Source organism: Syngnathoides biaculeatus, chromosome 2, assembly GCF_019802595.1.
Source record: "Syngnathoides biaculeatus isolate LvHL_M chromosome 2, ASM1980259v1, whole genome shotgun sequence".
NCBI classification, from domain to species: domain Eukaryota; kingdom Metazoa; phylum Chordata; class Actinopteri; order Syngnathiformes; family Syngnathidae; genus Syngnathoides; species Syngnathoides biaculeatus.
Window position 1 is genome coordinate 32,176,896 of NC_084641.1, and position 16,082 is coordinate 32,192,977.

Genomic DNA, 16,082 nt, shown 5'->3' on the forward strand with positions numbered 1-16,082 from the left:
CACATGCCTTTAAGGGGTGTGGCCAAGGGAGTGATGTAAGATTCCGACTCCTCAATAACTTTGTGAAAATAGAACTTTAAGTGTGGCTGTTTCAGGAAAAGAAACATTTACCCATATAAATCCACAACACCATTAATAAATGGCAAAATTATAGATATTTTTATTAATCCAATTGTGAGAAAATTACCTTTATACCAGGGGTAGAGCTAATTTTTTAGTGGGCCACCCCTGGCTTTGCCCTTGCCTATTACTAATGTGAAAAGTTGCTGGGTATGATTTTGGGGGGATATTAAACAGTATTTAAGTCACCTCTATAAAGAATATGAACTTTTCTTGAAGTAAGCACACTCTCCTGAAAAAAGATGTATCACACACTGTTGTTATCAAAGGTAACACTGAGAGTCTTTACATCCTTTAAGAAGGGCCGCAGTTTGTCCTGGCAGCAATACTGCAATACCAATCGGAAAAATGTTCCAAAATAGGATAAAAATGTATTCTTTTTATTCTCAGTGGTTACAGTGCACATTCTGGGAGAACTGTTGGACGGCGCAAGTGAGAAAGAGAAAGAGAGAAAAAGGAGGGAGGAGGCTGAGGGATGAGAGTCACGTTGAGGGAGTCATGCATAAAGAGGAGCAAGGAGGCGCACTTGTGTGATCCGAGGATTCCACCAGAGCGAGGAGGGACCTGCTTGTGTTGAATCCTCAGTCTCAACTCAAAGTGGACAGGAGAGTGACAAGGGCACAGCAGATGGATGGGAGCGAGCGGCACCAGGCTGACATTGACTCGTTCAACGTTGGGCTCTTTAATAAAATCAACTGAATCAAGACCACACTGTTTCTATGGCGACGTCCTGCGGCTTGAGGAGCGCCATGGGTGTAAACAAATGTTTCGCTTTACTTTTGTTCACTCTCGGCACCCAAGGTAATTTTTCATTTCTCAAACAGTTACTGTGCTAAATGATTCAAGGTTCACGGTGTGTTTTGACAACACTTTTTTAAACTTTCAATCGTGTCCAAATTCTTCTAAAGTCATTTAATTTCACCAGCAGCAAAGCAGGTTAGGTGAAGGTTTTTAAATACAGAGAAGAGTGCCCTGTTTCCATAAATATCATATTAATGCATTATTGTGAGATTTTGAGATGGGATTTTTACTTGTGTTTTTTCTTTGTTCTGATTCTGATTCTGAAAAAATACAGTTAAAATACACAAAATTATGTACAATTATCTTGCGCTACCATCGGCTGAGGATGAACACCTCTGTTGCTTTGGTGAGCTCCTAAAACGTTTGCCAACGAAGGAGCGCAAACACTGCGACCAGATATTTGCTGCTCATGCACAATTGGCCTCACACATTGATCAAAAGAGGAGGGAATTGGGTCCAGCAGCACCGGAAAACCAGCGGCTAACTAATCTGGACGGAGCAGCGTCACTGGGCAACGACTAAATGAATGGTGCTCTATTGGAAGTGGAAAATATTTGCCCCTTTTCTTTGCTCGAAACTGTTTTGTATTATGGATCTGATATTAAAAACAAGGTATGGGTGTTCGAAGAATACAGTCGGGTCATCCTAAGTGGTTTCATTGTTACAGTAAAATGCTTGTTTAGACATTTCATATCCTGGAAAATAATAATTGTAGCATTTTAAAAACAAAATCTGTACTAAAATATTTGTTTGATCTTACAGTGGAACAGTAAAACAGAATATATGTGCGTGAATGTGAAGTTCCAGGGAGAAGAGATAGCAAGGGTGGATGACTTCAAATACTTGGGGTCAGCAATACAGAGCAATGGAGTGTGTGGTAAGGAAGAAAAGAAACGGGTCCAAGCGGGGTGGAACAGTTGGCGGAAGGTGTCTGGTGTGTTATGTGACAGAAGAGTGTCTGCTAGGATGAAGGGCAAAGTTTACAAAACAGTGGTGAGGCCGGCCATGATGTACGGATTAGAGACGGTGGCACTGAAGAAACAACAGGAAGCTGAACTGGAGGTGGCAGAAATGAAGATGTTGAGGTTCTCGCTCGGAGTGACCAGGTTGGATAGGATTAGAAATGAGCTCATAAGAGGGACGGCCAAAGTTGGATGTTTTGGAGACAAGGTTCGAGAGTGCAGACTTCAATGGTTTGGACATGTTCAGAGGCGAGAGAGTGAGTATGTTGGTAGAAGGGTGCTGTGGATGTAGCTGTCAGGCAAAAGAGCGAGAGGAAGACCAAAGAAAAGGTTGATGGATGTTGTGAGGGAAGAAATGGGGACAGTGGGTGTTAGAGAGGAAGATGCACGAGATAGGCTTAAATGGAAAAAGATCACATGCTGTGGCGACCCCTAACGGGAAAAGCCGAAAGGAAAACAAGGAGACAGTGGAACCTTTTATGTCATACACGCTCTGTTCCTATCTATTCACATTAAATAACGTAAATGCAGAGTTAGCATCACTACAACTATAAACACTATGAAACATTTATTAGTTGTACAGGTTACTTTTTAAATAACATAAAAAGTGTATGTAAAAGTGTAAAAAATAATAATAATGTGAATCACTGCTTATTATTACCTATGAATTGTCTTATTCCAGGTATAGCAGTGGGTCAAACATGCATCTTTTACAACTTCACATGCCATTTGTTACCTTAAATTTTTCAGTAGAATTCCTTGACTCAAATGAAGAATTTGACAATATATTCTAACATTTTTTTTAAACTACAGTGACGAAAATAAGTATTTGAATACCCTGCTATATTGCAAGTTCTCCCACTTAGAAATCATGGAGGGGTCTGAAATTTTCATCATAGGTGCATGTCCACTGTGAGAGATATTCTAAAAAGAAAAATCCAGAAATCACAATGTATGATTTTTTTAACGATTTATTTGTGTGTTACAGCTCCAAATAAGTATTTGAACTCCCGAGAAAACCAATGTTAATATTTGGTACAGTAGCCTTTGTTTGCAATTACAGAGGTCAAATATTTCCTGTAGTTGTTCACCAGGTATGCACACACTGTAGGAGGGATTTTGGCCCACTCCTCCACACAGATCTTCTCGAGATCAGGCAGGTTTCTGGGCTGTCACTGAGAAACACGGAGTTTCAGCTCCCTCCAAAGATTTTCTCTTGGGTTTAGGTCTGGAGACTGGCTAGGCCACGCCTGTCACGACCCATCGGAACGAGAGTAGGACCCAAATGCAGGACTCGGAAGATGCCAGGTAGTTCAAGGAGAAACGTTTATTATATGGAGAGGTAGGGGATCGACCAGGGAGTCCGGTGCAGCAGCGGTAGTTGGGAGGTCGGGCGAAGCGAGCAGGTGAGCGGGCAGGCAGGAGTCGGTACACAGGAGAACAATCAAATCAGGCAGAAGTAACGAAGGAGTCAGGCTTACAAGGTTGGTCGGAGAACGGACGAAGGTCGGTACACACAGGTTCAATCAGGGATACCGGAGCACACGAACGGGACATGAAGATCAACGAACTGGCACCGGCCAGTTGTCATCGCGGTCATATAAATCCATAGCATAATCAGGCTGCATGAGGCGCAGGTGTGCACCTTCCAATCAGCGCAACCGCGAACACCCGCCCAGCCCAGGCTGGAGCGGCAGGATCATGACAACGCCAGAAACTTGATATGCTTCTTACGGAGCCACTCTTTGGTTTTCCTGGCAGTGTGCTTCAGGTCATTGTCATGTTGAAAGACCCAGCCACGACCAATCTTCTATGCTCTGACTGAGGGAAAGAGGTTGTTCCCCCAAATCTCACAATACATAGCCAAGGTCATCCTCCCCTTAATACAGTGCAGTCGTCCTGTCCCACAGGTATAAACACACCCCCAAAGCATGATGCTACCACCACCATGCTTCACACATCTTCCTCCAAACACAGTTAGTGGAATTATGACCAAAAAGTTTTGGTCTCATCTGACCACAAAACCTTCTCCCATAACTCCTCTGTATCATCCAAAGGGTCACTGGCAAACTTAGGAGGGGCCATGACATGTGCTGGTTTAAGCAGGGGAACCTTCCGTGCCATGCATGATTTCAAACCATGATGTTTTAGTGTATAACCAACAGTCACCTTGGAAACGTTGGTCCCAGATCTTTTCAGGTCATTGACCAAGTCCTGTCGTGTAGTCCTGGGCTGATTCCTCACCTTTCTAAGGATCATTGAGACCCCACGAGGTGATATTCTTGCATGGGGCTCCACTCCGATTGAGATTGACCGTCATGATTAGCTTCTTCCATTTTGTAATGATTGCTCCAACAGTGGACCATTTTTCACCAACCTGCATGGCAATTTCTCCATAGCCCTTTCCAGCCGTGTGGAGTTGTACAATTTTGTCTCTGGTGTCTTTGGACAGCTCTTTGGTCTTGGCCATGTTACAAGTTTGAGTTTTACAGATTGTATGGGGTGGACAGATGTCTTTATGCAGCTAACGACCTCACTCTGATTCAGGATAATACATGGAGTGCAGGTGGACTTTTAAAGGCGGACTAACAGGTCTTTGAGAGTCAGAATTCTACCTAGTAGACAAGTGTTCAAATACTTATTTGCAGCTGTAACACACAAATAAATAATTAGAAAATCATACATTGTGATTTCTGGATTTTTCTTTTTAGATTATCTCTCGCACAGTGGACATGCATCTACGATGAAAATTTCAGACCCCTCCATGATTTCTAAGTGTGAGAACTTGCAATATACAGGGTGTTCAAATACTTACTTTTTTCACTGTATAAACCATTAACAAAGACGTATTCACACCTAAATATTGCATATTGCTATTTCGAGAGCAATTTCAAATATTTCATTTCTGCTTTATGTTGTCCCTGATGTCAGTTTCAGATTTTACCCATTTTATGTACTGTGATATCACAGCTTGTGAATGTGTAATTGTCATTATACATGCACATGGCATGCAATGGTTTCACTACTGAAGATAAAAAAGTTTAATCCGTATAGGAAACGCAGCAGAGCCCCGTTTAGCTGATTACACATTGTTGAAGTCACATGTTTGTTTAATTTCATTTTTTGAGTTGCTTCATTAAACACAGCACAAGAAGCCACACTGAGTTACCACCATACTTGTTTTATTTGTGGCATAGAAGTCTTTTTAATTCAAATACGGACTGTAATTATGATTTTACTGGATTACTTCAATAGCATAAGTTAGTTTGGCTCCTTCTACCAACTACACAACGAAAAGTTTTTGAGCGACGTGCTCTTGAAGATAAATGATTGACATACCCAACACACTTTCTACCTATATTCAGTTAACGTTCTGAGAACATAAATGGACTCTCCATGAAATGAATGAAATTCCCTTCTGCGAAAAGTCTCTCTAAGGCCAAGCAGCACCGTGATCTACGTCACTTTGCTTTTCATGACACATTGTTACCTTGCTACCCATTAAACAGCTTTGAATGTGCTTCTTTTTAATATCAGATGTAGCAAGCTGATGATGATGATGAGAGAGAAGAAAAGGCTGTTGTATTCTAATCTTTTTTTTTTTTTGCTTGCTGTCTGCTTGATGAGCAAATGTCCATGAATTCTGGGATTTAAAAAAAGTGACGACAATATGTGGGCAGATATTGATCCTGCAACTTTAAAATTTAAGGATGCCTGTTTGCGGGCAATAAGGGACGTCTCATCAGCTTTGATTGAATACGTAGGAGGACAACAGCAACATGTGTGCCGCTAGCAGGTGGACAGAAAGCTTCAACTGTCATACTAGTTGAGCTGAATCAACCGCACCTCTGCTGGTTGTTGCCAAGTAATGTGGACAGTTTTCCCCAAACATTTAAAAATATTTCCAGGTCACGTCTGTGACATGCTTTCCTCGAAATATGCAGAGGATCAACAATTGCATCATACTTCACACACCTAATTTCTCGCCTCGCTGGAATTGCGGATCTGGGCACAGTGCAGCTCTGCTTATGTTTTGCTTTGAAATAAGTGAATAACAGGGCACTTGTGGAGGGTGTTGTTGCCTCTTCATGCTCGTCTTTCAGACAGTGAAATTGGGCAGCTGCCTTTGGATCTTTGACCATCTTAGCTGATGACGTCATTGGTAAAGAAACATGATCAGCTGGGGGTGGATTCACTGTTGCATCACAGTCCCTTGGCAGGCAGCCGGCCAACCAGCACCTCCAATTTGGATTTACAATGTGATACAATGCACAGTAATCTAAAGTTAACCTAAAGCCGAACAGAAAGTATTTGGACAATGGTGACTATTTTTGGACCGCAACACTGGAACTGAATCATTTTACTTCCATGAATCTGACCAAAATGAAGGTCAAACAGTCTCTTGAAAGCCTGTTTCAGTGGCATGGGTCCATTTTAAGAATATAAATACAGCATGGCGAGGTAAACTGATAGATGGAGTGATGGATGAATCTATCACATAAGACATACTAAATAATGCAGCAGTACCAGAGTATAGTAATTGAAGTCACTTCTATGAATCACTCTGTGATGATGAATGGCTCAAATCAAAAAAGCCCCAACTCAATATGGAACAGAAAAAAAACGCTGGATGTACAGAGCGCCAATGCACCGTGTATGCCTCTGGGCACCTCTCTAATTGTTCTGAGACCTCGCGAGGTCATCTTCTGTGTAATGTGAGTTAGTTCTAAAGGGGGAAAGGGGAGCGAGGTGTTCCATTAGTTGGGTTGCAAAGGGAGAGCGGTGCACAGGTGGGAGTACTGTGCATATGAGGCTGAGGTGACAAAGCCTTTTGCAGGCACAACATGTCCTCTGCTCCACATTCATCCTTCCTTTTGCTTTTCCCCACCGTCTCGTGTAACCATGACAGCAGCTGGGTCTCGCAGAGCTCGCCTTCTGTTTTCATCACTACAACCGTTTTCTCTTTGCTGCACAAATTAAATCCAATCCAGACAGGTAGTGAACAGCGTATGTGATAGTCGTTTATTGGACACAAGCAATTTAAACTGTAGTTTGTGATTTCTTGTAATTGCCTCTAGTGCTTTGCTATGCTGGACCTCGGGCTCACGCTGAGGAGAAGCTGCTCCAGGATCTTTTTGTGCGTTACAACAAGCTCTCCAGACCGGTAGAAAACTCATCAGACACAGTGCTGGTCCACTTTGGTCTTTCTATCGCTCAGCTTATAGATGTGGTAAGTAAACTCCTCACTAGTACACTGTAAAACACATTAGGTGGTTCTATTTTTGTGAAAGGTGGGCCTGTGGTACAGTGCAAAAATTGGCATATTTTTATTTTCTTGCAACTCAAGGCTAGCTGTGCTTATTTGCCATTATACAGAGCGATGTAAGACCAGCTGGGCACACCAGCGTAACCAGACTGTGCCCTTTGACATGCACCCGGCACATGTGACTTGTGTCAGAAGGCTGGTCTAAACCTGTACCAGTTGATACCATGTCACACCTTTGGTGCAGCTGGTCTAACATAATTTTGGTGGATTTGATCAGGGCACAAGCAGGTGGGCAGATGCGATGAATGTCCTATTCCATTTTTTTTTTAATTTTTACCTTGTCAACCTATTCCATTCGTAAATATGTGAACAGCAGGCATCAAACTCTCTGAACCATTGTCAAAATGAGCTCATTGAATGCGTTATTGTTATTATCATAATTATGACAGTACGGTCTACTTTCAAAAATCATCCAGAACTGGGTGGGGGTGGCACAAGTGATCTTGTTGTGGAGTTAGATGGATGTCAGATGTATTTAAGTCACCAACAGTCACCAGTTTTCTGTATTTAATAAGGATACCAATTAAAATTGTCAGATGCCATTGGTTGCACCACATTTAAAGGGAGTGAGAGGAGCCACTGAGATTGGCATCGAATGAAGTGTCCACTCCCACAAAAACACAGACTGCAATTTCAAAAATTTGACATCTCGCATGCATCTGCGAAATCATGAAAACTAACTTGTCTTTGTGCAGGTTTACGTTGCCCACCATGCCAGACTTACGCGGGTCGAGAAAAAAGTCCCCATTGTCTGGTTTATGAGTTTGCTTGTTTCTAATGATTTTAAAATCTCTCATAGTCGCACATTTGTACAAAAACACTTTGATTCAGTGTTTCTTTCCAATTTAGTTAAGTTTTAAGTAGTTTAGTTTTTCCAGGTCAGACGACTGGGGTTATTGATTAAACTTTTTTTTTTCAAATGTTTTTACGAAATATTGTCATTTGCAGGCCCTTGGGAGTGTGAAATGTAAACACATCAAATATTCTTTTATACAAACTTAATTTGAATAATTCAGTTGATTCAGGGAAAACCTGACCTTTGACCCTCGAACCTTCAGACTTTCTTACAAGAAAATTGTAGATTGAAAATATAAAGCCTGCATGACCGTGTGGATTGTTTTTACTCACAATTAGAGACAGCACTTGGCCTGCATGCCTGAGAGTGCGAGTCAGATGTTGGCCAAGTTGTCATTCTCAAGGTGTATAGAATGTCTGTAGCTGAGAGGAGTTTGGAAAGGGATGCAGTGTGAAAGTACTTTCTTTTCAGCATCTCAGCATTATTGTAAGGTGTGGCTGCCTCTGTTTCTTACTATATGTTCTGTAATACTGTGTAAAAGTATAAATCACCAGATACTGACGCTTTAAAGCAAACAGTGATCCAAATTGTTTTGAAAGAATCTGCTTTCTGTTTCCACTCAAAAAAGGATGAGAAGAACCAGATGATGACCACGAACGTCTGGGTCAAGCAAGTATGTAAATGATGAGATACAAATAGATCTGCAGTGTTGTAAATAGTCCATGATGAACTTTGTCCTTCAGGAATGGAACGATTACAAGCTGCGCTGGAACCCAGAGGAATACGAGAATGTTACCTCCATCCGTATTCCCTCAGAGATTATCTGGAGGCCCGACATCGTCCTTTACAACAAGTGAGGGTCTCCTCCGAAAGGGACCTCAGTGAGAGGGTGTTTGGGGGGGTATTTCGGAGTAGTTTGACTCTTTTAATTGGCACAACATGATCAATATGAGCATTAGGAATAATGTTCATCTTGTTTTCCTTTCTTCTTCTTGGATTTCTATTGTTCAGACAAAAAATTTCATGTGATTCTGTAAAGCTTTAACATGTCCGTTCCTAAATAAGAACCACACACACTTGTATCAACTCTTTTGAGGATTTGTTTGATCACATACTGCAACCTCCAATAACTTTTTTGTAACTATGATGTTTTTCAGTGTGACCCAAGTGCTGCTTGGTAATTTTCTTTACCCAGAATTCTTAAAAAAAAAAAGAAATAGTTTACCTGTGGAGTAATTGTGGTGTAATGTTTTAGTCGACAAAAAAAGTGTTCCAACCATCCACCATCTAAGTCGCTTATCCTCACAAGGCTCATGGGAAAGCTGGAGCCTATCCCAGCAAGCTTCAGGCAAAAGGTGGACCACACCCTGAACTGGTCGCCAGCCAGTCGCAGGGCAAATATTGACACCATCTCTGAGCGTGACTCAATCTCATGCTGCCCACACCAAAGTCACCACTACACCATCAGTGACTCCACAGAATTAAAAAAAAAAAAAAAGAAAAAGAAAAAAAATCTTATTCCAAAATGAAATTTGATTTAGCAAGTGTGCCTGATTTATACATTAACTGAAGGAGAGTAAAATACAATGGTCAAAGGCTTAATACTATGGTTTGCCTCACATCCTTTAGAAGCCAAACAAAAATGCCATTTTGTTTTCTACCAGAACGCATATTAGCAACAGACTTTTTGCTTTTGCATATTCCGAAATCCATTACTCCTCCACCAAACCTCATTATTACCAACTTTCAACATGACGGACAAAGTTCGCAACCGCCGTGACTTTCTAAATCACTTAATCGTGGCCATCCTTCGGCAGAATACAATAAAACATTACTTTGATGCAATCACACAAAGTGATCCACACACTAACGCTGCCATTTTTGAGGCAAACATAATCACATCAGCAATATGCAGAATTTGCTGAGTCAATTCCAGCAGAACCCGCTACCAGATGACAAGAAGAAGATCCCGCCACCGTGCCAACACTCTTTTCCTGTGCCAATGTCATAAAGTACTTTGGCTGTGAACAAAGTCATTCTTAATGGGAATGGCCATAAACAAACTTGTACATTGCACAAGTCAATACGTTAGGCTGAAGAACCAGGAGATAAAATGTAATGGAATGTAATTTCAAAGCGGCCAAGGTAAAAGGCATCCACTGTAACTGTTATTATGAGTGGAGGGAACTCTAAATCACCAAAATAACAATGAAACTTATTGGACATGACAAGATATGAGGAAAACAATTACCAAATCAACTTGTCATGCAAAAGTAAATACTGTATTCTCTGCTGTCTTCTGAATAAATGGCTTTGAAACTAATACAAAAAGGCAGTGGGCCAACTGTGTGCAGGTTGTCGTAGTTTAAAAGGAGATGCCACCGAGGCTAATGTCCAACTCAGAATTCTCTTAACATTTGTCATCCGCACTATGATGTCTCCCCTCCTCCCCAACGCTGAGCTGTTTGTGTTGCTTTCCTGAAATTACAATCCAAACTGATTGGAAATTGGAACCCTGACCCTAGGCAAATTGTATTTTTTATTTAATCCGTATGAAAGCTTTTGTCCTCCGCTAAGAAGCGAGAACACATTCAAGGGTTCGGACATCAGAGGGTTGATGTATGGATTGGATGACATGACTGGGTCCTAGAAAGGGGTAAGTAGTGTGTGATGCTGAGGTTTGGGGTCGGGTTAGGGTACAATGGTTATGGTGTAATAATTCTTAGTGATGTTTTTTTTGTTTTGTTTTTTATTGGGTAACTTTGACCCATAGATAAAAAGATCACATGTAACAGTTTCAAAGTTGAGCGAACTGGACTTTCCAGTGTCTTTTTTTTCCCTTTTCATTTTGGTCCAGATCAGAGTCGTGAACTACTAGTATGAACATAACCAGAAATTTGGATCTGGTGCAATTCAGTTCACCTCAGACCAATGCTACATAGGGTTCAATATTTAAGTAAATTCCAAAAATATAATGGGGGTAAAAACTGGAATTGAATCTCTCGATGATATCAAACTGACATGACAGTAGTTGGGAATCTTGTACTGTTTTTCATCTGCAGTGCTGATGGTGACTTTGCCGTAACGCACCTAACTAAGGCGCATCTATTCCACGATGGACGAATAAAGTGGATGCCGCCGGCCATCTACAAGTCTTCATGCAGCATTGACGTCACCTTTTTCCCCTTTGACCAACAAAGCTGCAAGATGAAGTTTGGCTCGTGGACCTACGACCGAGCCAAGATCGACCTTATCAGCATGGCCAGTGATGTGGACCAGATGGACTACTGGGAGAGCGGCGAGTGGGTTATTATGAATGCAGTCGGCAAGTACAATACCAAAAAGTACGAGTGCTGCACTGAGATCTACGCCGACATCACGTACTACTTCATCATCCGAAGGCTACCGTTGTTTTACACCATTAATCTTATCATCCCCTGTCTGCTTATATCCTGTTTAACTGTGCTAGTGTTTTATTTACCGTCACAATGTGGAGAGAAGATCACCTTGTGTATTTCCGTTTTATTGTCCCTGACCGTATTCCTGCTTTTGATCACAGAGATAATACCGTCCACATCACTGGTGATTCCCCTCATTGGCGAATACCTGCTGTTTACCATGGTTTTCGTGACACTTTCAATCATAATCACCGTCTTTGTTCTAAACGTACACCACCGATCGCCTCAAACCCATGGAATGCCTCATTGGGTGCGCAGGGTGTTTTTAGACATGGTGCCCCGGGTCCTCTTCATGAAACGGCCCCCCGGTACGGCCAAACAACACTGCAAGAAGTTGATTGAGATGATGCACCGACCAACCATAATATCAGCCACGGGCAACTCACAGACATTTTGGTTGGGTTTAGAGACAGGGCTGACACAAATAGGACAGGTTGAGAAGTGCCTCCCAAAGACCCCAGCCGAAAGCCCAAATATCCGCGTCTGCTCGCCTTCTCCATCCTCCTCACCTCTCAAGGAACTCAACCAGGAAGATCCCCCAGTTAAAGCCACCATTTTCTACAAATCACCCACCAAACAATATTCAGGTCTCCAACGAGGGCACAACTCCTCAACTTTATCTTCTTCTCAACTTTCCTTAACCCCAACTATGCCCCTCGGACCCCTTTGCAACCTCTCCAAGGATAGTGCAAATCAACTGTCCTCAAATGGCCGCTCGCTCAGCGTTGAACAAATGTGTGACCTCCAGAGGGAGCTTCCGCCGAGAGCTGCTCAACGGTGTCACTCGGGCAGCTTTCGGTATTGTTGCCTGCACAACGAAGGACCGGAGAAATGGACCGGGACTGAATACCAAACTAAACAAGACCCTGCCAACTGCCTCTCGGAAAACCTCAAAGCTGATGCCACCAAAGCTCCAAGAGGCCAACAAGAGGCTGGAATTCATTGCATTTCTCCAGCCACGCAACGAGCCATTGAGGGAGTTCAATACATTGCTGATCATCTCAGGGCAGAGGATGACGACTTCTCAGTAAGTTGATGGAAATATATATATGATTTGTTTTACTTTTGAGAATGTATCTCTAAAAGGCCACTCTGAGGTTTTGTTGTCATCATGCAGTTTCAAGATGGAAAATGTAAATGAGGTCAATATAATAAATACATAATTGTGCCTGTATTAGAAAAAAATACCATCCTTGTAGTAGAGTGTTATAAATACACGAACAGTTGTGCCTTGAGATACATTTTTAACTTATTTCCTACCAATCAAACGTTTTGCAGGTTTAAAAAAAAAAAAAACAACACTTCAAGCTGTTTAATGCCACTCCCAGAAGATTTACTATCAAACTTGAGAATGATAAGCCATGTTTTTAAAATACCCACATAGCTTTGTCTTAAGAAAGGCTGCTTAGCTTAATGCGAGCAAACAGCATAAAAACCCATAGACGAGCTTAACAAATAGCATCGGGGTCTTTTCAGCAATGGATATTTTAAACACAAATACACTATTACTGTTTGTCTGATTTTGAGAAATGTTTTTAGGGGTGAAGCAAGAATGGATTGATGGCATAAAGAAAAGAAAAACCAGGAAATTTACATGTGAAGCCATAACTGAACAACAAAAGATTTTGAACAGAAATTCCGGACAAGTAACTTGAGCATTTTAAGTAAAATTCCATGCAATTTATGGTTTTTGTATGTATCTAGGATCTTTATATTCTTCATCTTTGAAGCCATCTTGTGAAATCACCTTTTCATTTTAAGGAAAGGTGTGTGATGAGAATTATGAATTTAAACTGTAGCCTATCCCAGCAGACTTTGGGTGGGAGACAAAACATACCTCATCAGTCAGTAAACAAACAGTATTGCATACTCACATTCACAACTATCGTCTTCAATTCACTCAGCTATCTAAACCCCTACATAAACTGTGCCAGTACCAGGTCAAAATATTTCTGGAATATATAATGAGGAATAAAAATAAAAAGTTCTAATTTTAAGAATAAGAAAAAAAACAGGCACCTAAAGCCAATCGTACAAATATTATGAGGAAAAAAGATCTTGTCAAGTTGCGGACTAATTTTGACAAGCAATCCAATCGTCAATGTTTGACATCATCACAAGAGCATATTAATGGGATAGTGACACAATCCCAATCATAATTATAAACTAACAAATATTTAAAAAAATGGCACCTGAAGGGACCCGCCACTGTTGCATTTGCCTTGTTTGATTTCGACATTCACTCGTTAATAATAAAACCTCACAAATTGAAAACAGATAAGACTTCAGTCTTGTAATGTCTCATAGGCTTATTCTCATAACATTTATATTTTATGATGTCAACAAGAAAAATACATTCGTTTCATAACATTCCAAATGATTTTTTATCCCAGAAAAAAATTCTTTTACATCTTATGAATCAAGATATTGGGAAACATGCTTGGTTTATAGTCAATATCGAAACATAAAAAATAAAATCAAATAAATAAGTAATTAAGAAGAAAATAATTTGTGTCATTGTCACAGCGGAGGTCCATCAGTGAAACAACTGCAGCTCAGCAATTCAACCTAGGATTTTTCATAATCAAGGACAAGCTTGAATGACATTTAGGAGCTGGCTGCCCTAATGAAAAAATGCATTCACTCGTGATGAATCACTCAAGGGTGAAAAGTGACGGCTGACTTGGAACTTGCTGTCTGAGAATAAGTATCCAATGTCCGCTCTTTGTTTGTTGTTTCTCCCGCCCGCCAGGTGAAGGAGGACTGGAAGTACGTCGCCATGGTCATTGACAGGATATTCCTCTGGATGTTTGTACTGGTGTGTATCCTCGGATCAATAGGACTCTTTCTTCCTCCTTGGTTGGCTGGAATGATCTGAAATCTGCTTGGCCAGGAAAACAGAAGATGGTTATCCGCCATGTTTTTTTTTTTATATATATTTTTACCAAAGGAGCTTAAATCGTTTTGTCCCAGAATAACATAAATGTTATGAACAAGGTGGGGCGTCTAGCATGGATTCCTGGGAGCACATAAATAGTTTATGGGGCAGCAAAAACATCCCTTTGTACTACCCAATTTGCACATTGAGGTTTGTATATCAAACTCCTGGTTCTGGAAGAAGAATGTCACACTTGCACCTGATGCAGACGTCCCCCAATGTTGAACGATCCTGGTTTTTAGATCACATTCAGAGTTGCCCAATTCCTTCAATCTGTCGTCATCATTAAGATTCACTTGTTATTTGCTGACAAATCAAGCTAAATGTTGAAATCTCTCGCAATTACTGGTGTGTACAATAATAGTTAATAGGCAAGACCAGGCACATTTATTTGTGTAGCGCATGTCATACACAAGAGTTTGCAAACTTAAAAGCATTTTAGAAAAAGAAGAGCGAAAAGACATTTGATAAGAATGAATTATGTGATGAATTCCTTCCAATTGTGTGGAATTAATTGCTAAAAAAATCAAGTCTCGAAGCAATTAAGGTCCTTTTGAGTGCAGTACTTGGCTTCACCCAGCAGAGGTACTGTTTTTCGGGTCTTATTGTTATGAAGAAGAACATGACACGCAAGCATCATTCAGATCATTCAAAGTATTTCAAATTGGTATTCATTCATCCATTTTGCCAACAGAGGAAATGGATTTTAATGTCCATTTGTACTTGTAAATGTAACAGAAAGCGAAATAAACCTGAATCTGCAGTGTGTCCACAATCAGCTGGTTTTTTTTTAAAATGAAACCTAAGTAAAAAAAATCAGAATTAATAAAACGTGTGTCATATAAATGGCACTCTGCGTGTGTGTGCATGCGTGTGTGGGTATGTGCGCACGTGTGTGATGCGGCTCTGCGTTGCTAGCAGTTGACTGAACACGTCTGTTCGATTTGTTCTGATTGTTCCCATTTGACCTATCTCAGACCTTGCGGTAAATAGGAAGGGATTTTGCAGTAGTCTACTGTAGATATGATGAAATAAAAATGTGGATGAATTTTTTTTTCCACATTCCACTTGTGATAACGTTGAAGCAGTTTGCCTTTCTCTCTGAACTTACCCATTGCATGAATGATGTGCGAAGGAGAACAATTTAAAGTTGAACAAATTATTTAAATTAGTGGGGACCACCAAAGGTCATTTACATATGTCGCATAATAATGAGATAGGCCAGATGGAAAAGCCCAACTTGGGTAGTTGGAAAGAGGACATTTTGAGTGTGAGTTTTGTGGCCAATGCTTTACAGCTGATCCACCGTGCCAAATATTGAATTGAGGTGAATTAAATTTGGCAAGTCTTGACCGAAGGCCCAAGTATCAAATGCAAAGCCCGCAACTAATGTACAGTGAAAGCCTTTGTCTGCTGCATGCACTCAGCACGCTAATGGACACATTTGTGGAGGTGCACATGCACTTCGCATTTGGTGCTTGGTTATCATACCGCGCTCAACACGTACCCACGGCCATGCTCAGTCTCGCTTGGAGTCGTCACGGTAATGCGGTGCAGAGTCATGACAGGCTCAAAATGATGCCGATTTCCTTACCGTCACACAAGTTGACAAGGTCAAATGCCAAATATTAATTAAAAACATCACTAGTATGTACCACAACTGAAACTATTGCATTATGCA

At 41.0% G+C, this 16,082-nt stretch overlaps 1 protein-coding gene across 1 annotated transcript; it reads left to right on the top strand.

The window, feature by feature from the left end:
• Nucleotides 1-839: 839 nt before the first annotated feature.
• LOC133495542 (neuronal acetylcholine receptor subunit alpha-2-like) lies at nucleotides 840-15,091 on the top strand. Its single transcript, XM_061810328.1, has 6 exons — nucleotides 840-921; nucleotides 6,962-7,113; nucleotides 8,634-8,678; nucleotides 8,749-8,858; nucleotides 11,068-12,490; nucleotides 14,216-15,091. The coding sequence occupies exons 1-6, from the start codon at nucleotides 840-842 to the stop codon at nucleotides 14,339-14,341; spliced, it is 1,938 nt and encodes a 645-aa protein (XP_061666312.1). The 3' UTR covers nucleotides 14,342-15,091.
• The last annotated feature ends 991 nt before the right edge of the window (nucleotides 15,092-16,082 follow it).